The sequence below is a fragment of the Polyodon spathula genome, chromosome 19, assembly GCF_017654505.1.
Source record: "Polyodon spathula isolate WHYD16114869_AA chromosome 19, ASM1765450v1, whole genome shotgun sequence".
In the NCBI taxonomy this organism is placed as follows: Eukaryota; Metazoa; Chordata; class Actinopteri; order Acipenseriformes; family Polyodontidae; genus Polyodon; species Polyodon spathula.
In genome coordinates this window covers 9,898,847-9,923,094 of record NC_054552.1, presented here as the reverse complement: position 1 = coordinate 9,923,094, position 24,248 = coordinate 9,898,847, and the positions used below count along the sequence as shown (strand labels likewise).

At 37.9% G+C, this 24,248-nt stretch overlaps 1 protein-coding gene across 2 annotated transcripts in view; it reads right to left on the bottom strand.

Annotated features, from left to right (window-relative positions):
* slc22a18 (solute carrier family 22 member 18) overlaps window positions 1-24,248 on the bottom strand; it is a 52,873-nt gene that overhangs the window by 26,215 nt on the left and 2,410 nt on the right. For both annotated transcript variants that reach the window (XM_041219045.1, XM_041219046.1), the window contains exons 4-5: window positions 23,592-23,737; window positions 23,226-23,358 (exon numbers count right to left, since the gene is read on the bottom strand). In XM_041219045.1, the coding sequence (XP_041074979.1) occupies window positions 23,226-23,358; window positions 23,592-23,737 (279 nt within the window). The remainder of the gene's footprint in view (window positions 1-23,225; window positions 23,359-23,591; window positions 23,738-24,248) is intronic.

Here is a 24,248-nt window from a genome sequence, read left to right as displayed (position 1 = left end):
ACACACACACACACACACACACACACACACACACATATATATACAATGCTGTGCAAGTTTTAGGCAGATGTGAAAAAATGCTGTAAAGTAAGAATGCTTTCAAAATTAGACATGTTAATAGATTATATTTATCAATTAACTAAATGCAAAGTGAGTGAACAGAAGAAAAATCCAAATCAAATCCATATTTGGTGTGACCACCCTTTGCCTTCAAAACAGCATCAATTCTTCTAGATACACTTGCACAAAGTCAGGGATTTTGTAGGCATATAGTCAGGTGTATGATTAAACAATTGTACCAAACAGGTGCTAATGATCATCAATTCAATAAGTAGGTTGAAACACAATTGTTAACTGAAACAGAAACAGCTGTGTAGGAGGAATAAAACTGGTGAGGAACAGCCAAACTCAGCTAACAAGGTGAGGTTGCTGAAGACAGTTTACGCAGTGTTTGGCCAAGGAAACTTACTACAGCAGATGAAAGACACATCATGCTTACTTCCCTTTGCAATCGGAAGATGTCCAGCAGTGCCATCAGCTCAGAATTGACAGAAAACAGTGGGACCCTGGTACACCCATCTACTATCCGGAGAAGTCTGGTCAGAAGTGGCCTTCATGGAAGACTTGCGGCCAAAAAGCCATACCTCCGACATGGAAACAAGGCCAAGCGACTCAACTATGCACGAAAACACAGGAACTGGGGAGCAAAAAAATGGCAGCAGGTGCTCTGGACTTATGAGTCAAAATTTGAAATATTTGGCTGTAGCAGAAGGCAGTTTGTTCGCCGAAGGGCTGGGGAGCGGTACACGAATGAGTGTCTGCAGGCAACAGTGAAGCATGGTGGAGGTTCCTTGCAAGTTTGGGGCTGCATTTCTGCAAATGGAGTTGGGGATTTGGTCAGAATTAATGGTCTCCTCAATGCTGAGAAGTACAGGCAGATTCTTATCCATCATGCAATACCATCAGGGAGGCATCTGATTGGCCCCAAATTTATTCTGCTGCACGACAACGACCCCAAACATACAGCGAAAGTCATTAAGAACTATCTTCAGCGTAAAAAAGAACAAGATGTCCTAGAAATGATGGTATGGACCCCACAGAGCCCTGATCTCAACATCATTGAGTCTGTCTGGGATTACATGAAGAGAGAGGATCAACTGAGGCTGCCTAAATCCACAGAAGAACTGTGGTTAGTTCTCCAAGATGTTTGGGCCAACCTACCTGCCGAGTTCCTTCAAAAACTGTGTGCAAGTGTACCTAGAAGAATTGATGCTGTTTTGAAGGCAAAGGGTGGTCACACCAAATATTGATTTGATGTAGATTTTTCTTCTGTTCACTCACTTTGCATTTTGTTAATTGATAAATATAAACTATTAACATGTCTATTTTTGAAAGCATTCTTACTTTACAGCATTTTTTCACACCTGCCTAAAACTTTTGCACAGTACTATATATATATATATATATATATATATATATATATATATATATATATATATATATATATATATATATAATAACCTTTATTTTATATAGAGCCTTTCATAGTGGACCACCATCACAAAGCGATGCTACGAGACTAGGGTGTGTGAACTATGCATCAGCTTCAGTCATTTACAAGAACATCTCACCTGAAAGACGGAGCACAAGGTGGTTAAGTGACTTGTTCAGGGTCACACAATGGGGACCTCCTGGTTACAAGCCCATTTTAACTTTAAAATAAAAAAGTGCAATGACTTCAGGGTTTGTTTTAAACAACATGCCAAAGTGTCTCCATGAAGATCAACCAGAAAAAGACTGAATCTGGCCAGTCTTGGTATGCTTGTTCATTAACTGTAGTTTTAAACACTGCTTAAGTATTACAGTCCAGCTTTTATGAAATGTCCAGTTTAACTACAAAATGTCTAATTACTTCCTGATGGTAAAATTTAAATATTTGTAACTACTAATATTAGTTCTGCATTTACGCTCAGTTTATGGCATAGCAACATTTCCTGAATGTCACCTCCCTATGCTTAGCACAATAATATTAAGATTAGCTAGTCAAGCAACTGTGTTATAGTCTAATGTTAATGTAAATAAGAAATTAAGTGAAAAATATGACTGTGAATGTTAAAAAATGTTGTTTTTTTTTTTCAAAATATAAACATTTTCAGCTGTATATCATAATATCCATATTTTCAAACAACCTAATACAATTAAAAAAAACATGTTAGTCATATGAAAATATGTCTGGACCAAAATTATACGGTATAACTGCACAAGAAGATGGACGAAATGGAAGAGGGCTTATACAGGAGATAAGCCTGTATGTTGGTGTGCAGGACTAATTTAGAAATCAGTTATACTCAGAGACAGGCTCACATAAACTCTAAATAGTTGACCTTTGTATTTCACATGTACATCTTTGACAAGGATTAAAAGTTCAGGAAAGACTCTGAACGTTTAAGGCTTGGAAAAATATTTAAATGTTTAAACTTTAATCTGTTGACATCCACAGCCTTGCATTTGAAATCTCTGCATTTCTTGAAAAAAATAAAAATAAATAAATAAAAAGCATATACATTAATAAAAATCTATTTTCTCTTCAAAAAAGTACATCTAGGAACTTCTAATATATTACATAGTGAGTCGAAAAGAAACACTGAAATGCAACTTAAAAAATCTCTAGCTTCAGGGGCCTCTCTACCTGCACTAGCCCACATTCTATCGACTCGCATGTCACAAAGTGAAACTTGATTGCTAACTCTCCTCAGTTACACACAAAAGAAGAGGAGCCATTATCAGCACTCTGCCACACAGAAAACCGCCACGGCTGGAGCAGATTGCATGACACTGTGGGAGTCAGGAATGTTTACAGTAGGATGGAATAGATTTGTTCAGACTTGATGCAAGGCCAAGCTGGGGGTTCTTGGTTGGTTTCTCCAGAATGTGTGTATAGCAAGGGCGCAGCACTGTAGCTGGTATTACTCACAAAATCATTTAGAAACAAAAACTCCCTTCAGGACACGGATCTCAAATAAAAAAAAAACAGACGCCCTTATCTTCCACCACAGCTAAAAATAAAATAAGGGCTGAAGGCTCCCTTTGCCTTTAAAAGGTTACTTTGACCCCAAAACTATGCTGTTATCTGATAGTATTCAGTTTTTTAGAACTGGCAAGACAGCGTGGAAGTACAATCTGGCAGCCCTTACGAAAAACAAATGCTGTATGTTTTATTTGGCTACAGCCAACTCCATTAAACTTGTCCTAGCCTTCCATAATTGCTTTGGACAAAGTGCTACATCATTGTGGGGTAGTTTTGTGCAGCATGACTATTGTTTGCACCGATGAACAAACACACAATCATGTGTCCATATTCGGTTTCCTACTTGGGTAATTCCAGCTCAGATGGAACAACAGGAGTTACTAGTCAATTTATTGGAAAGCCATTGACATATACTTTAAAAGCACAATGTTTTTTGTCTTGGTCATCCCACACATGGAAACAAATGAGGTGAAAGGTCTAGCCAAATATTATAATCCTACTGCATATAAAAAATACAACTTTTATAAACACTCAGAAAATGTACTGTAGTATATAGCTACATAGAAATTTAACATGGTGCAATTTGTACACAGTGACTGAAGGGGATAGATCCAAATCTATAGTGAAATATTATTTTCTAGTACCGTAATGTCAAGTGATACACCAGTACTGACCAACAATTCCCCAGTGTAAAACAATGATCTCAAGTGGTGCAGTCAGGCTGGATGGGTGGGTGGCAGTGTCCTCAGGGTGAAATCCTAATGCATTGCATCATTCCTTAAATTCACAGCAACCCCTCCCTAGCTACGCCTTCCTATTCCTGTCTTGAGACCAGCTATAGGCAGTAATCTATCTGTAGGATCAAGACACTCGCAGCTGTTCCATCTTCTACTGGTGGAGCCTTTCCGTTCACAGTCAATAAGGGCAATAACTGGAGCCACATAAATCAGATGAACTGTCAAGCCATCTGCCATAGCTAGGTGTCGAGAAACCAGACAGTAGACAAGTGAAGTGATTGTGAGTTATCAGGGGTTTATTACAGAAAGGTCATTGCAGAAAGGGCTGCATGTAGATATTTCCCCACTAACCAGACACTGCTGCTTGACCATTCCACTTATTATTTGGTAACTTTTAATTTGATCATCTTTTAGCCCACCAGGATAAGATGCCCTGGGATTTGATTACAGCATTTTCATTTTCTCACACACCTAGATTTAAGGTAGAAAAAGATTTGTTTTTTGCTGCATTAAAATCAGGATAATAGTGATGCTAGATTTGAAGTTGTCATACTGTTTATTAGGCTAACTATGATAGAGCAATCCCAGAATGTGTGTATGTGTGTGTGTGTGTGTGTGTTTGTTTGTGTAGGTATGTATGCTGTGGCAGCCTACAGTTTCCCAAATCATGCAATAACAGCGTCTACAGAATAATAGCACAGGCACACAATATTGCCATTTGTGGCTGAAACAGAAAAAAAATTGAACAGGACAACAGGTATCAGGCATCACAATAGTCAAACAACAATGTAACAAAACAACATATGGGAACAAAGAAGACTGCAGCATAATAACCAAAAATAAGAGAGTGTGCAGAATGGTGCCATTGTTTGTAGAAAATGTCATACCCTTTGGAGCTGTTTAACCAAGAACCGCAGTCATTCATTTAAAGACTGACGCCGGATTAACTGTTAAGACCATCTGTGTGTGTGTGTGTGTGTGTGTGTGTGTGTGTGTGTGTGTGTGTGTGTGTGTTCAGTTAATAAGATAATTAACCACAACTTCTAGACTCTGTATTCACGTCATTTCTTTTTGTTTGCTTCTGTTCGCAATTCAAAAGCCTCTGTTTGGATTTTCACTGGAGGAAATTTTCCTATGCGAAAACAGATCTCCCTTCTCTTGCTCTTACTGTCGGTTACAGTGCAGTAGAAAATGCTTTTGTGAGTGAGTCACCCAACTCCCTTCAAAGAAGCACTATTATATTGCAGCATAATTACAAGGGGTGGGAGAGTCCAGGGAGCCAAGGAAATGAGCTCCTTTGACCCCAGTCTGAGGGTTAGCACACTGGGATTGTGTGCAGTTATGTATGGAACTTCTCCTGCCCTTCCCTTCATATCAAAGCTATAGTGGGTGCATTAGGGTTGGAATAATCATTTATTGCAATATTAATCGCTAATTTGTTTAATCTTAAATATTTATTGAAAAACCTTTTTTTAGAAATATAAAAGAAATGTAACCAAATGACGAACGTTTCAACTGGAAGTCTTTTGTCAATGTTTTGTTTCTTCTCCTCTCCTGTGTGACTAGCTACTCCAAAAGATTTGATCGACTCCTGATTGGATTGTTTGTTATTGAATTGATTCTCTTGTTTTTTAGTATTTCCTATATTCAAAACTGTTGATAACGACCACCTTATTTCTGAAGGCCATCTAAAAGATAAAAAGGGCCAGAGCCACTGCTATCAAACAGTTTGGTGCCTCTGTCTTCCCGTTAATGATTGGGATGGCTGTATCCAGGTAGTGGGCCTTCTCTTCCATCATGGAATGACTTGCCTTCTGTCAGGGAAGCAGGGACAGTATGTTAGATTTCAAAATGTCGCATTGTTCAATTTTTGTTTAGTGTACGTAAAACTACAAAGCGGTATGTAATTCAATATGTTAACGTAACATTATTCAGCAGGTTCCATTGGACTTTATGAAGCAACATTTGTTAAGTCTATAGGGTGATGCAAAACTTTTGGTCACAGCTGTAGGTCGTTTCAGCCAATCAGAGTACAGCCATTCATTTATCATGTCGCAACACTGTGCAATTCTAACCTAAGCTATGCACTGCAACTTCATTATTTAATTTGGTCTTAACTTTAAAATCTCTGCTACACTAATTCAATGAGTACACATATTATTCCTTGGTATCAAATACAGTATAACAATTGTGATATTTCACTGTTAGAATGCAGTACATACCAGGACAGGCACTTCAACACTACAAAGTAAGTAAGAACCTACCCATCAACTACATTTTTTCTTTTAAGGTTTCTACTGGCACAGTGGTTTTATTCCTCTCAGGAAATTGGCATGTGTCTTTTTTCACTTGCTTTAAACTAAATAACACAGGAGCATGAATGAGACTTTGATAAATGAAAATCTTACCAAAGCAAATACTTAATATAGTTTATAAAAAGATATTAAACATCCCTAACTTTAGTGAAAATAATACCTTTTAATGACCTGTGTTTTATTATTTTTTATATAGCTGACCTAAGACACCATATGCCTATGCACAATTAATCAAGCTCAAATTCTGAAACACTTGCATCACCCAAACATAATAGGCCATAAGTGCACTGATATTCTAGTTTAGTGTTGTCCTTGTCTACTTGGTGCAAAGTTCAGTCCGTGCACAACTAGTAATACTTCATTTTTGTTTTGCTTTTGACCACAGTTCTATAAAAATGTGTTTTAAATAAACAGTATGACTACAGACAATTTCAGAATGCTGAGGATACTAATCTGCTGTGCACTTCTATTGGAAGACCACTCCTTCGGTTTGGACAGCTTGTACAATGTAAGATCAGACTGGGGTTGGTTATGCAGACCAGCAGGTACCAGAGAAGCACGCTTGTGAATTGAATGCAAGGAGTAAAAGGAGGAAAATAAGATCAGGAAGCTAGAGTGTTTCCAACAATTGAGTTTTCCAAAAACAGAAGGCTTTTGGAAGCCTTGCAGATGGTTAGTTATTAGATTTTCACTAATAATCCCCCATACAAGCCCATGTGCTCATCTCACGTTTCACGTATTTCTCAGTTAGAGAATATGCCTTGAAAATAATAGGAATCATGGTAAGTGTGTTTAAAATTGAATATGAGAAATAGAAAAAAAAGTTAACATGAACTATAGTAACAAGACTGGTTTCACTGATTGTTTTTAAACAGGCTTTCAACCGTACCTGTATGATCGAAAATAACTATTTAAATAAATATGCCAGTTCTTTGTGGAACATAAAAACAAAAACTGCGAGTGTGGGAATGCTTGAAGGGAGAAGTCTCATGCTCTTATGGTTTTATTTACTAATAGTTTATTTTGCCATTAAACATTATACCCGTATTTTTACAGTCTTTTCTGCTTAAACTGCAGCAATTAAGTAAGAGTGCTATGTGCTCATTGGATCCACTGATCTCCATAAAGATAAATGACACAAACCGGGGGAAACACTGCTAAGCTGGCTGTGTTTTGAAACTTGACTTTTCACCTGTGACATGGACAATGTCATATTGCAGATTTGCAAACACTCAAATTCACAGTTCTGAACACATCAATGAAGGTGACAGTGCAATGTATAGTATCACAGTTTCAAATAGATCCAGGTGCTGATTAAAAAAGAAATACATTACAGGTGTCAGTACTGTGATAAAGAATGTCACCTTGACCTACATTCATAGAGAACAGTATCATTTAATAAGCCCATGGATAGTTTCATCAAGTGGTTCCCTAAATACAGCCTTAAGCCAATTACCAGTAGTCCTGTGAAAGTCATCTAAACTCGCATGAGGTATGTCCAAACCAAGTTCAAATTGGATGGGCCGTTCTTAACGTATACCCTACATTATGCAAGAAGTGCTGAACAAAAAGAAGTACCAGATGTTGAGTTAGCTTCCTTAAACCAGACGGCACAGTACAGAGGGAAAGAGAACAGATGAAAGTGGCTCACTGTTTTCATATCATCAGCCATCAGGACATGGGAGTGCTGTCAAAGGTGGTTCTGTTTGTCTGGAAAGTCCTGCCTGGGCTTGTACTAATCCAGCAAAGAAACGTTCAGCTACAGTATCTATTACTGAAACAATCATCTGATGAACTCCATGAATTCACAGAAAGTATTATTGCAACAGGGGAGTGGCTTACACTATTTGAAGAGGAGTCTGCATGCTGTTACAATGAATAAACCACTATAATGAACAAGACCATGATCAGCACGCATGTGTTTTAGTCTTGTGTTACCAAAACACTGCAAGAAAGACAAAAGGATCAATAATCAATAGCAAAACTAATAAGAGATTCAGAATTAACAACATATCATTGTACCAGAAAAGATTTCCCATGGAAAGTATCGTGAAACCGCTTACATTTCCTTGTTCTTTTATTGTTAACCAAAATGTTCCACTTTTGACTTGTTTTTCTTGCCTACATGACCGGTTGTAACTAGTTCCACTCACATCAAGGTTAACATCCAAGGCATCCAAAATCAGCACACACACATTCCTCTTAATAGGACCATTAAGAGATGCTTCACACACTACCATTTGGAGTAGGAATCAGTACCCCAGTGATACAAAAATATGAACCAAAACACACATTAAAGACATAGAAAAAGACTTTCAGTCAAAATGTTTGTCATTGTTTTCTTTTTTTTTAGTATGCCTATAATAAACTATAAACTTAGGGATTATTTATATTATATTCAAATAATATACAGTAGATCCAAATACTGATGTGATACAGATAGTCTGTATCAGATGGAAATTACTTTACATTAAAAGCTGTTCTGTTTAATTATTCTTATATAAAACTGAATGTATAGTATAGGGTATAGTAAAAGCTGATTGTCAGCTTTTATACAACAGCAATGTCATTGCCTCAGTTTAGACCCTACAGTTTCCAACTAGAACAAAGGGGATTGCCAGATTTTAGCCAGAGACGCTAAAACTAATTAGACAATTGTGCATCGTAAGACCCGACTAAACTGAACCTCATCCGATCCCTAGCCTCAAAAGTTAGCACAGTTCCTCGCTTGACAATTTATGTGGGTGGAATGCAGCTGCATCAATGCAATTAGCCTGTGTTTATTAAACTCAGAACAGCTGCTTCATACAGCAACTGCAGGCCATGGCATGAAGAATCAATACAGGTTTAGAAGTGGCATATGGTGAGAGAAAGTGTTGAATGCAACTGGGGGGCCATAATGGAGATTTATTACATTTAATGTCAAGGCCTACAAAGAGCAGTGCAATTTGAAGGGCTTCTTGAAGAATGCAGGCTAATAGAGCAGAACCTTAAATGGTAAGGATAGTAACTATGTAGGGTACAGCAACAAGCAGCTATGCTGTGGGGTTCAAATACTACCATCAAAAAGGTTGTAAAAGAGTTCCATTTGTGTACCAAGGCGATAAAACCAGCATCTCAAAGAGGTTTTACTGTACAGTTTCTTTTGGCCTTTTAAAGTATCAAATCCACAGTATTTAATTAAGATTATTTTAAAACTCATCAGTCACGCTGCTTTTAAATGGTATCTACTGTATGACCTACATTTCTGGAATATTTCTCCATTTCTTTGTTCAATATTCTATTGTGCAGGTTTGGGTTAATTCTCTATTGCTGGTTTCTGCTTCTGCTTGGTTAATTGTTTAAAAGGCCTACTAACTAATATCAGTTGTCAACCACTGGGACTGTTTCAGAAAACATTCCTAACAGCTCTAAATTTGGTGGCTTTAGAAACTGTCATTTTATTGTCATTTCCACCACTTTTGCAACGAAGTAGAACACCAGTATCGTAATTACAGAAATGACGACACGTTTGTCAAAACACCTCTTCAGTTTTAGGTTTTTTCTAAAGGCTTTTTATGTAGTTTGTAATTTGAACTCATCTGAACGGTTGAATTATCTTAAGGGAAATGATTGAACATGCAGAGAAAGCCGATATGGTAGGCAAACCTGAAGTGTTTATTTCGTCTCGCTTAATCTTGCTACTTTTTCTATAGAGCTGCACTTACAATTACTTTAATATAGGGTTTGCTAATCACTATTTTGGATAACTGCCACGTAGGCAGCAGACCCTTGCAATGCAGGCTGGTTCACGCCATGCTAAGGTGTATCATAATTAGGATATTCAACTTTAAGTCACATTAAGATAGTGCTTTGTGAACTTATGGGACAGTCGTAGCTGAAGAGAGTTCAATTTTAAAAGACAAAATATAAAACCATTATGCTGGTCTAATTACATATACACATTTACTTGCATCAATCATGTACAATATTGGGATATCTGGGAGACTGATTCTGGAGGTAGCACCCGGGAATGGAAATACTGGGAATTATATAAAACACTCGGTGTGGGATACAGGCTATATGTTTTGGACTATAAACATAATATACCCATGGGGCATAATTGAAAATTACTAGGTGTTCTCTTTTAGAGAATGCGTCAATAACAGTATTTGAAAAAGGTTAAAGCCAGGATAGTTATTCTATGACGTTCACTTTCATTAGGATTCCAAATCATGTTATTCTACAGTAACCCAACACAGTATAGTTTATTTTTAAACACAAAGACCTTCCCATTCATAGCACAGGACAGCCTGAAAATGAAAACAGATTCTGCTGAAGTCAGCTGAAGCAGCACATAACTTATTTTTTGTTTACTAATTACTGGGCAAATAAGTTTTCCAAGAGGATACAATTCCTAATCTCCCATTATCACCGAATTAGCTGAAAAACAACTGAACTAAAGTTAAAAGCCTTTACTGAACCTGATACATAAAGGAATTAATAATAGAATGGATTGGAGAAACAAAAATGTATTTAATGACATTGTAAACTAGGTAAACTCCTGTGCTTATAGGACAAATTCTCTGTCTCCTGGCAAGTGCTTCTGAGAACACTGAAAGCCATATTCCTCAAGTTATTTAGGACAATCGACGTGTGAATAGAAATTTCAATACAATTAGGATCAAGTTTAAAAATATATCTCAGGATACAGCAAAATGTAAAGAAAGTTGTTACTTGTAAACACTGCAGGGTATTCTGTACTGATAAGACAGACAACTGTCTCCATCAAAAGGATGAGTAGATCCTGAATCAACTCCATTAAAAAGGTCCGATGACAAGGTATTCTATTCTTATCTGTCACCACTGAAGGAGATTTGGTGCCTGCGGGGTGTAATTAAATAAATACAAGCCCTGACAAGAGGATCTGGACACACCCACGTTCTGCATCTACCTAGAAACAGTTCAGTGTCTCAGAAACACTCCAGTAACCAGGCGTCAGACTGAATCCTCCCTTTCCTTCTGGTATCGTTTCATTTGGCAATCCCAGATCAGATGGGTCATTTAGAAAGTACTTTGTTCAAGTCATTGAGAATGATTCAATTTGATTCTTTCATAAGCAGGTCTCATCTAAGAGAAAAATAACTCGATTTGGGGGTACTTTGCATTTTAATACTGTTCTGTTTGTCATATAGATCCAGAGATGAAAAAACTTAGACCAACATAGATTTTGAAAATATACACATTTTCAAGACTTTTAAAATGACAATAAAAATAGATGTTCACGGTCTACTTACAAAATCAGAAGCTAACGTCATATTTGCGAACTCCCATTGGTTTACGTTAAACTAAATACTATACCTAAATATGGTAAAATCTCCACCACTGCAAAATTAATAACAAAAAAAGTACATCATCAAGATTTACATACATTGTATGCATATGTAAAAATGTAAGTTTGACATACCAGATAGATTCCTGTACATACCAGGACTCTGATACACTCAATAAGCCGTGCTAAAGAATGTACTTAGCAAGCTTCATTGCAATTGAATAAGTGGTTCTCCAGACACACAGTATGAAACGTTTGCATATCCTGAATTATTGTGACACATTAAGAGTTTTATATGTGCAATGCTATTAAACTCTGGTTCCTCAGCTGCAGGTCACATAGTATGACTGCCATAAACCGCTGGAGTGAGTTTGAACTACAAAACCTCATTCAATATCAAGAAGCAGCAGAAATCTATAGTGTTGTCTTATGTGCAAATTCCATATTCAAGGATAAAATACAACCCAAGAACTATCCTCAAAATTGTTGGCCCTACAATTGCTGGTGCTAAAAAAAACTTTAGCAAAGTTGGTTAGCACTCCTTTATTGCAAGAAGAAACAACCACCTCGACCTGAAATGACTTTACAGAACAGTTTAACGGCACAAGCCTAAACAAGTGAATGGGCCACGCCAACGCACTTTTTCAGACCTCCAGGATATAAGGAGACCCAACTTGTGAGCCATACATAAAAAAATAAAAAAATAAATAAAAATTTCTATAAAAGGATATGGAAGACAGATAACTGAAGCCACAACATCTCACAGGTGCTGACTAATACCACCTCTACTAATAGTACAGTGAGAGTATCAAAAGGACCCAGCCCGATTATGAAAGAGAAGCTCGCTGACTAATATTTTTAAGGGATCCAAGGTTCTTCCTGGAAGTGCAGATGTTCACACTTACTGTCATTTAGTTTTTTTAGTCATTTAAATTGATTTATTTTCTCTGTAAGACGTGTAATTGTGGGCCCCTCTAATTTAACACCACTGGCAACAAATGAAATGTTATGTTAAATTTTAAGTAAAAGGTAGATACTTCAGTATACTTCTCTCATGCAAGGCTTTTATTTAATATAATGTGAACTATCTCGGTGTAGCATGCACAGCGCACATATTCCTTTGTTCTTATATAGTGTGGTGTCTTCTTCAGGTGGCCGACTGACTGATTGATCAGCCAGCCAGAAACTCCCTGCCTGGTATTCATGGGCTGATCAAACACTCAATTAACCTCTCCAGAAAAGACAACACACCAAACCAATGATCTTACTAAAACTCTGTGTCGGTTCAATGTGTGGCCATCTTGGCTCCAAGATGTTCCTGCATTCCTGATCCAAGATGGCCACCAGCCTCAGAAACACATATTCTACTGTGCAGGGCCTCTGCCTTGCCACAATAGTGCAGTGCCATATATCATGTTTTCAAATGAAAATACACCTTTGTTAAAATATGATCATTTTGCACTTTTTCCAGACTTTTTGAATAGTTATACTATGCATTAACCATTAATATGCTTTACTATACCTCTCTGGGCTTCACAATACTAAACTATGCTTTACCATGCTTTTACCATGTTTTATTACACTCTGCTATGCTGTTATTATGGTAATATTTTATAAAGGAACTTATATTACAGATATGGAAATGTATCATAGTTTTCAAAGATCTGATTTAAATGTGTAATATGTGACAATTTGGTAAAAGATACATGAAGTTATCCATTTTTCACTGCGATTTTGTTATCCTTACAGTGTAAATAAAGCTTGTAAAGCACTCACTGGTGGTTTATGTAGACGTTGAAACTGTTTAAATGTTTGTCTCTGAATTCAACTTTATTTATAAAGATCACAAGAACAGTTAAAAGGTAAACAGTGGCTGTGTGCCACCACTTTCTTTTTGACATTTAAAAAGGGAAGTCATCATTAAATATTAAGAAAATGCAATCCATGTATTTCTTTACGATTTCTAACTAAAATTTCAATAAAAAATATAATATTTTCTTCTTGATTCTATGTATGATAAAAGGAAAGTTGCCCGATAAAACCGTTGTCATTACATTAGCATGATGCAGTGCTCTAGCAAATACCGTTTGTCTCTGTGAAATAAAGCAGAGCTTTGACACATTAACAATCTGCTGGCTTTTGGTGCACACAGAAAACACAAAACACGTCTGCCTGAAAGAAAAGGTCAACAGATGTCGGCTTCTGAAAGTGCTGCTGCACTGCTGGGCAAGTTTCAACAAGTTGCCCGAACACTTGACACATTCATCACTGCTTTTTTAATTATATTTTTTTACAACCTGCCTTGGTAAAAATAACCCAATGTAAACACTGCCTACTTTAAACATTAAAAGGTCAGTTATCACTGTAATGATAACACACCTTTATATGCATATCCGGTGGAGGTTTGCACTGCCTTATTGATTGTACTCTTCAAAGGCTTATTGACTGTAAACTGACAAGGATTAATAGGAGGAAAATAGACTGAGTGGCAAAGATAGAGAGATTGAGGAGGCATACAGTGGAACTGAATTAGTGTTAGGACATGTTATAATGTTTGTAATCTTCATTGGCATTGTTCAGGGAATTAATACAACCGCCATTTGCAATACAATAATGCCCTCCCTGGAGTGTTATATACTTTTGAATACAAATATAGTTTAAAGAATCTGACAGTGTTTTTTTTTTAAAAATGGTCTTAGAGGGTCTTAGAAGTCTAAAATGTTTATGTGCTAGGAATAAAACTACTACTAATTTGAAATGAATTAGTAAAAATAGTTGAATATGTTGACTTTTAAAAAATATTCATAATTTATCTGATAATGTCTAGTGCTCTATTTGTGACAGCATTGTTTGTACACTATTTTAAACCTGCTTGGAATTTCAAAAAATTGTCCTAAAATGTCATTTATATGTTAGTTCCGAGTTTCTGAGGTTGACCGTCTCTTTTCTTACCGACAGGTCGACTATTTGGTGCTACTCCTAGTACATGTTTAGTTAAGTGTTCTACAAACAAACGTTTCAACCCAAATGTCAGCCACTCAATTCATCCAGTTCATTATTCATTTGCTTTGTTGTAACCTGAACCACTTGTTTGAGTACATTCTGGATTGCTTACTAAATGGGCGCACAATTTTACATTGTGAAGTTGGGCTCTAGACCAAACTATTTAGTCTGTAATAAACATGCCTGGATAGATTACCGGTAAATAAAGTTTGAAATTTATGAAACTGTTCTACACTGTTCGTTTCTTTGACCAATATTTATGTCAAATAATCAAATAATTAGGCAATTTCAGGAAGTGTAGACACCACTACTACACACTGTATATAATTCCTGGGAGATAACTTTTTTCAACATCTTAGGTTTCTGAGCAATTTATCAAATAAACAGACAATTTGGCTACCGTTTTGTTTACATTACCTAAGGTAGTTTTAAGTGCTGGCACAAAAGCTTTCTGCCCACTTTGAGAACTACACAACCATCCTGCAACACCAAAAACGTAAACAACTAATTTTGTTTCCATGTTTATATTTTTATATACTGACAATATTTTGCAGGAAAGACATACAAAGCTAATACAGCTGTCAAAAAACCATGAAGGGGCCATCTAAATAAATACTTAGGACTTAAACAACAGGCAACGTTCAGTTGGTACTCATTGTGCAGCAGTGTACTGTAAACAGATACAGAAACTCTGTCTTGTTGAATAGGAATGTGCTGCAGTCCAAACACATGCCTTACAAACTACCAGTAGGAGAGACCACCCTGCTGTCACTTCAGGGCCAGCAGTTACCGAGATCTAGATCAACAGTCACCACCCATTTCTTTTTCTTTTTTCTTAATACTTATTTTTATTCATTTATTCCCCAATTGTTTTTGGAATATCCAATTATGATTGAACCGCGCAACCCCTGCACCAAGACAGGAGAGACAAGCTCTCGCTTCCTTTGAAATGAGTGCTGTCAGCCACCAGCTTTTTTTCGCTCTGCAAGCCCAGAGCAGCACGAGAGGACCACACAGTTCTGAATAGCATACAGGCTGGCCTGCAGGAACCCGGCCAGCCACAGGGGTCGCTGGTGTGCAGTGAGCCAAGGACTCCCCAGTCAACCTAACCCCTATCCCATCCGAGCAGTGCTTGGCCAATTACTCACCGTCCCCTGGGGACTACAGTCCTCAGTTGGCAGTGGCATAGCTTTGATTCAAACCGGCGACCTCCAAGCTATAGGGCACATACTGCACTGTGGGCGGAGTGCCTTTACTGGATGTGCCACTCGGGAGTCCCCTCGTCAGCACTCAGTTTTGAAATACAGTCTGTGACGAATACCATTCACCAAGTGACACAGAGACAAGCCCAGACAGAGCTGGCTGCTGTGCCTTCAAACCAATAAAATAAAAAAAAAAAAAGAGATTCTGCAAGGTAACTCTTGAAGACTGGAATCAATGGTACATCCACCTTGACTCATTTCCATGGCGATGTGGTTTTATTTTTTATTTTGAACAGCTGGTCACTGGTCTTGTATTACTTTCTTTACACATCATCTGTTTCATTATTGCATAAAAAAATTAGTTTGTTGAAAATTAGTTACTGATGATATAATTGTTACAATATATTTAGGTCATATTTTTGCAGCAAGAAGAGAGCGGATTTGGAAATTGATTTTGTTTTTTTGTTTTTTATGTTCTTTGGCTTGATAGCCACAGTCACTTTGGAACTGACCAATCAAGAATAAAGGGGCGTGTCCCTCACATATAACAGAAATGCAGAAAAGGTGGGTGGCATTGGGTGGAACTCCTCCAGCGAAGGAATTTTGTTCGTCACACATCTGGTGTGAAAGGGATTACAAACAAACAAACTCTGCACAAAATTAATGTAGTGCCTTATTGGTGAATGGCTTAAAGTTTTGTAATACACTACTGTAAACGAACACTTACTTTTGGAAAAACCTATGGTACTTTGTAATCGACTGCTTACTTATAAATTCTATTTAGGTAAGAGTTTTGTAGATTTGTAAAATCTTGAAATCGATCATACTTTGTAACTTGACTCATTTACTTCAGAAAGGGTCTTGATTCGAAGCATTATATTTGCCCTAAGGGTTGCCTTTTTGGAAACATCCATTTCTCTTATTTTCGGAGACTTCAAAAAGACGCCATTTTCAACACATGCTCATCTTGAGCAGTGTCAAAGAATGCCCCTTGGATTCCAGCGAGATCTCTTGGCAGAGGTACTGACAGCCGTCGCGCCACGCCCTGTGTTATTCTTGGCACGACACACAATACAGAGCTCAGTCATGGTGACCCACGAATTTGGCATTTCATTGCAGCTCAGTTGTGACATGCACACAAAGTGAAGGTGCTTAGATTCCATCCGTATTTAATCTCTGTACAAAACAGTCCCACCTGTCAACCACTTGGGGCATTGACTAGCACTAGTCATTTCACCTTCAACAGCTTATTTCCTGTCATTACCTAACCAGCTGTACTGGATACTCATGCGATAGCATTCTATATAGTACGTTGCCTCTTATTGTAAGATATGAGCACAAGGACTGCAAAGCAATTCTGTCTGCTCAAACCCTGCAAAAAGGGTTGAGCCATTATACAATGTACGTGCTTATTAGAAATCACAAAAACTGATATGTGAATTTAAGTGGCATTGCTTTTTTTTTTTTTTTTTTTTTTACTTTTGAATGGAGCCGGATATTCTATACATGGGATCTGTACTGGAATTCTGGCTAACCCTTACAGCTGGTTTCTTCTATATGATTTGAATGCATGCTATGCTATTGTTACAAGAGATGCACGCTATATAAGAGGTGTGCATTACACAATTTACTTCAGTAGTTTAATTGCAAACAGACCATGTGACCTACGGTACAGGAAGTTAGTAGGTTGCTCATGTAACAGGGTGGAGGCTGGGCAAAATGCCACTCTGAAAGAGAGCCGGGCTCCACTGTGTTCATGGTTTTAGAGCTTTTAACATCTCATCTCGCCAACAGAGGTACAAATCCACAATGCCAGTGTATCACACAGCATCGCCCATTACAATCACAGTAACAAGTAACAGTAATGACATGACTTTGAAAAAAATGAGATTGTCCCTTATTTCACAGCCGAGTGGTTTCATGAATAAATCCTAATAAGAGCAATAAAGCTCTGGGTCAAGAGTTCTCCCCTCCCAGTTCCCAGGTCACCACAGGGAAGGACAGCCATGCCCAGAACTATGTATTTTACACAGGGTGGTACCTATCGCCACAGCAAAGTCTAAGTACAGCAACTTCATAATCTTAACACAGATTCATTGTGATTGTTTGCCTAAGGTTTGCTGTATGAATACAGCTGTGTTTTACGGTTATTACGGCAGAAGGATACAATTAATGGAACAAAACATTAAAAGAACTTGAGGCAGATGGTCAGATCTTTCAACCCACGCTTTACTCCAACCACAATGCTTCTCTTCATGGGTTATTTCAGTTTGTTGTTGTATAATCTATACCTCTCAAGGATTTACATTTTCAAGGGTGAGCGGATGTTATGAAAGCTGTTTTTTTTCTTGTACAATTTGCCATACATGTGCTTTCCTGTGAAGATGCTTCAGTGTTACAGTCCCTTACAGTTGACCCCAGCAGCTTCATTTTGTTCTATTCCTTGTACAGTCATTATTTAACCCTTTGACTGACAAGCAAATAGAACAGAATGTTTGTGTTTCTGCTATACCATGATCAAAATGGCACTTTTACATTGTTTGAATACAGTCTTTGTTACATTGCTACTATTTTACCATTTTATGATATTTGCAAATATTTCCGAGTGGTTCCTATAGCAATTACTGAAACATGTTTGTTTATTCCTTTTTTAAAACTTTATTATAGAATGTGATAAGGTGTTCTAGTTGCCTGCCAAAAACACATGCAACTTAGACTAGATTAGCCAAAGTGTCTTAATATTACTAAGTGCTACCGCCATCTAGTGCACAGCTATGTATTGCCAACAATCCAAAAGGAAACTTGGCCCAACGTGTAGGATCACTCAATGCTCTTACTTCTTAATAAAGACAATTTGTCTGATGTTCCATTTCTCAATGGCAAGCAAGTAGAACTGAAGAGCAGCTCCTGAACATGAGCACAGGTAAAAAGCATCTTAACATAGCCAGTCCGTCTATAGACATGCATGGGAATCTACTTGCAGCAATGTGAAGTTACAAAACGTATTCAGATGTAAGACTTTTTTTGTAACATATCACAGGAAATACCTAATAACGATGTTTTCATCGTGGATCTGTGATCCTTTCTAAGTGTGACATAGGGATATCAGTATGATTAAAAAGTTGATGAATACACATTTCAATGATATGTTCACTGTAGTACAGTATAACAAATAGTAATGTAGAGTTTAATGAAAATAGACGTGTGTTGTTTAAGACCTAGACAGCATAAGATAGGAAAATAAGGGGTATGTATCTTGGTAATGTATATTAAAATGTATAATTTACAGTGTGTGGAAATGCTTGTGTTTTCAAGACATGTACAAAAAAGTGACATATGGAGAGATGTACATACAATTAGACATCTCAATAATGCATGCAAAACAATGTTAATACTATGTTCCACCACAACTGGGTAAGTGATTTTCCAGCTAGAGACATACAGATGGTCAAATATAGGGACAGATATCCCCACAATCTAACATTTCAATAACTTGAGCTAAATAATGTTAATACCAACTTTCATAAGTGGTTTTCCACATAATCAAAAATATAAATGTAACACATAGATGGACAAATGTACAGACAGAGAGAGAGACACTCCCATATATGACCAGCATATTACTCAATACAATACTAAGCTTTATCACAATAGGAGAAGAGGTTTTCCAGATATATGGAAGAACGCCTCCACTATATCTTTGTTGCCATGGATTTCATAACCTCCGGGATAAATTTGAGACTACTTAATCTTTCACTGATGGCTTGAGTTATTATGATTATTTTTTTTCTCAAGGAATTCTAAATTATAGCAGCTGTATTCAGCCATCCATAAAGTTCAAAAGGACATAGTCATCATATCCAATTGCTAGGTTGTGATAATAGCCCTGGATAATACAGGCTTGGGACATTATCCACCTGGCTCTACATGGGCACACTAGTAAACCACACTGTGTGTGTGTGTGTGTGTGTGTGTGTGTGTGTGTGTGTGTGTGTGTGTGTGTGATCCATCTATCTTTCGGCATCAGAAAGAACCTATAACTGTGCACTACACAAGTGCATTAATGAAGCATTACCACCCAAGCTAATGGGCAGAACCTGCTAGATAACTGAACGCAGATGGTCTTGAATTAACAACACATTAACTCATTTCTGTCCTTTTCAACAGGACTCTTGATTGTGCAAAGCAAATTATCAAACAAAAGTGGGTTTGGATTATACACAGGGTGCAACAAGTACTTTTGTACAGGAATTCAAATGTGTCAGTTATTATACATTGGATTCTGTCTTTTTTTTAGGGTATATTATAGGATTATAGTATGGTTAATGTCTTTGTATTGGCATGATCAATGGTGAACTGAGCTAGGCTGGAGGCGGAAGTGTGTGCATGCAACCGGTTCAACCCATGCACAGATGTTCACCATCTCAGAACTCTATTATATACTGCTTAATTGTTAGTATCCAACTATAATGGTTTATATGCATAACAAACCTTTGTTGACTTTTCACTGAAAAGAAAGAAGAGTGACATACTTTTACCTGGCTGAGATACATATTTGCTGGTGATTTTGAATTAACTTTGCAGTTGAATGGAATTCTGGGAGGTGCATCAGATATGATCAGTGGTCCAGATAAACTCCTTATCGCATTACAAAATTGTACACAAGAAAAAACAACCCAACAAACATTATCCAATCTCTGGCTAGCCCTGTTGTCTTTGCAGCCAATCAGTAAGAATAAGAACAATTAGAAGCTACAGAGGTTGAGGTGTAAACACCCCAGTCCAGCTACAAATCCAAATGGAAGCATCGTCAGAGGCAACTGCTTAAAAAGGTGCCTATAATATTAAACAAACTGTTTTATAAATTATTAATGCATTTCCTTATCTTATTTATCTGTATGGCTTGATATTACAGTTTTAACATGTTCACTGAGTGTAATAATGTTTCTGTGACGCATACTGCACATGGTTTTCAACTGTCCAACCTCAGGGTATAGAGTGTGGATGATAATTCCATTGAATTCAAGCTAAATAAATAAATGAACAAACAAACAAATTACAGGGATGGAAATAAGACTCCTATTGCATAGCGGTTTCACCAGTTCCAGGTTTTACTATAAGCTAAGCCAACAGGTAAGTGTACAGGTAACAAGCTAATGTGTCTTACTAAACCTCGTAGTAAAACTCGGAGTGGATCAAACTGCTATACAATGGGAGTCTTATTTCCACCCCTGCATTATATATACACTATATTATTGTTATGACTTCTGTATATTTTATTCTCTTCTTGGAGGCTTGTTTTCAAATGAGTTACTATAAGAAGAAATACAACGACACCTACACACTGTACAGTAAATACTAAACAACATTGCCCCTAGAGGCCAGACCCTGTCACTCATTTTCTCTACAAGTGCTATGGCTCCAGCTATGCAATGCCACCTACTTTCCAAAAAACGCACTGCTCCAGATTCTGCCCTACTACAGAGATTTACTACTTCCAGTTGAAATAAACACATATCCTGTCAAAGTGAAAAATATTTTCAGCACAGAACACAGCAATAACCATAAAATCGTTTTCTGTAGCCTGCAATTATGAACTGCCCAATAGAAACGTGTACAGCAACCAAATCCTCAGCCCTCAACAACACTAGCATTGCTTCTTTGTATTCTTAGGTCTTTATTTATTGTTCCGTAGCGCCATCTACAGGAGAAGACAAATAAAGTTAATGTTTCACTTTCAGATGCAGAACACCCTGGCTCATCCAAACAGCTGGGACTGGACTCTGTTTAGAGTAGTGGTTTGTTCAGGGTACTTATGTTTCCTTTATAACATTTACCACAAGCAGGTGAGAAATGAAGAAGGTATAGGCTATTTCATAAAACCTGCAATTAATCTTTATTCTACTCTAATTTGATATGACTCATACCTAAATATTTTAACTACAGTGCCTGTTGATGAACATTCATTTTATTTTATTTTTTTAAATAGCTTGTTTACTTGAAATGATTGTTTTTAGTTTATCTGGACACTGTCAGTGAATCGAACAGACTTGACAGTGAAGCCTTTGGACCAGCAGCAGTGAATCAGGTGCTAACCTGTGCTGATCAGCACTACAAATTACTGGGTGGCATATTTGTTCTGCATTTTACCCCAGAAAATGAGTTTCTACAATTGTGTCTGCCCACATAGAGAACACGTTTAGGGGTAGATGTAGGTATAGACATAGTGCAAATAAATGTAGTTGCAAAATTCTAATTGCATTGTGGCCAGGCAATTATTTTGCACTGCACCTTATGTAAGCTTAAGAGCAATGCAAATTACTCAACACACAAATAACGATATGCAATTAAAATAACATGGGTCTCAATGAGCACATCGGTCTATTTAGCGGCCACACCTGCAGCCCAGTGTTGGGGGAGTTAGGAGTACAGGGAGCAGTAGGCACTGTATGACATTTGTGGAGCATGAAAATACAAACCAAAAAAATATATGTCACAGCAAGGGCAGAAAAGTCCTCTTGGCACATGGAAAATAAGTTTTCTAAGAAGGAGCTTAGAGTCCTTATGGCTGAGGTCACGTAGCATGAAATGGAGTTGATTGAAAAAGCCTCAGCCAAAATCATTTATGCTAGTATCCTTAGGAAATGATAAGTATTGCCCTGCCCCTTTCAGCAGGACATCCTAAAATTTGCCTAGCACCTTGGAAAAGGTGGATTGGGCTATCCCTCCAGCACTTTCAAATGTGCAGGGATAGTGGTCCTTAGATTGACGCTGGGGTCCAGCTCATCCATCAATTCATCCATAGCTATTAGATCTAGGATGATGTGCAAAGTGACCCTGGGATTGAATATGCTGGGTCTTCTTCATCTTGCCCTTCTCCTCCAAACGTGTTCCTGCCTCTCCTCAACAAGACAATTGTCGCTGCATCAGGAGGTGTACCAGAGCAGCCATCCTAAAGCCAGTAACAGGTCTCTGCAGGTGAATGCTTTTATACAACTCTTAATTACTCGCTTTGCAATGGTCTGCACCTTGCAAACCAAAACTGTTATATCACATTATAATGTTTGTGCCCTCTTAGCATCCAGATCCGGTCCAATTCCATGCTCTTTTCTTAGTTGAATGCATTTCAAAATAATTGTAATGGCGTAATGATGGCAAAGTGCAAATCTGATAGCAATCACTTTGTGCGTATCCTTTAATCTACTCCTTAATGTAATTTAACGGTTGTTTTGTGTATCCCAGCTAGTCATACTGCATTGGAAGTAAAGAGGGGACATGCCAGTACACTTAGGGGACGTTGCTTATACAATTTGTGGTTGTAGAGGAGATAATTATCTATTCAGCAAGAAGGTTCATTAGCAAGGGTCTGACTAGGGTTAAAAGATCAATAAACAACAAGCCTGCTGTAGTTGCTCATCATTCTTCGAAAACAGATAGCACTGCTCTTGTGAGATGGTCTGCTTATTAAAAATTGGTAAAGCGGCCAACTAACATCCAACCCCCCGGCACCACAAAACAGCAGAAGGGAGGCCCCAGTCATTGTGAACACTACTGTAGCACACTCATTAGGGATTTTCACTGGCTCCACCAGTGAATCACACAGAGTAATGAAAGACCCCAGCCCCCTACCCGTATCGTGTGCTGAGAGTGCCCCCGAGCGATGAGCCCATGATCATGCCAACTCCGAAGCACAGCCCCAGTCTCCCCAGAGCACTGGCTCGATTCCCTGGCTCAGTCAGGTCCGTCACAACCATCTGCACACCTGCAGAGAGGAATAGAGAAGGAGACCGTTTATTTAGAGGTGTAAGCTTATATAAATTTTATTTTTTCATTTGAAAAAAAGTTTTTTACAGTATAAATCAACACCGTTAATGAAAATACTATACAGACGCACACACAGTAGGCTCTAAGACAACTGATGGCAGCCAGGATGGCACTGATTCGACGTGACCAGTCTGCATGCTATTACATTATTCTGGAGAGGCTTGTGACTACCTGGCATTCCATGCATGAATACGGCCGGCAGCTTGGAAATGAACAGAAGAGGCACATTAGTGGAGCAGCCCAGAATCACAAAGTACACAGCTGAAGACAGGCTGGACAGGGTGAGGGCAGCGCGAGCGCCATGCAGATCCGCAAACCTGCAGCAGAATTTTAAAGCATCAATGAGTAACAGTACTACCCGAGGCCCAGCATGATCAATGAGGTACAGCACTACCTGAGGACCAGCATGATCAATGAGGTACAGCACTACCTGAGGACCAGCACGATCAGTGAGTGACACCACTACCTTTCAAAGTGAAGAACTGCATACAGGCTTCTTGGTGTTTTACGCTTTGTTCAAGTTGAATAAATGCCTTTATGAAATTTGCTGCTACAATACTTTGTTAAATTAATGTTGTTCACAATTTGACAATTGCAGTGAACTTAAAGTAGTATTCCCAAGGAAAGTCTGCATGATAGCACCAGTATATAAATGCAGCACTCCTCTTACTCTCCTCCTTCTCTCGCTGTCATCTTCCCAAGCATGAAGAAGAAATGATCAGTCTAATCCCCAGGCCTGTACTAAACTGAAGGATCAGTGGATTTTGAAGTCTGTTTTGGGGAAATTATTTTATAGCAATAGGTACTTAGATAGTACAGAAATAATCC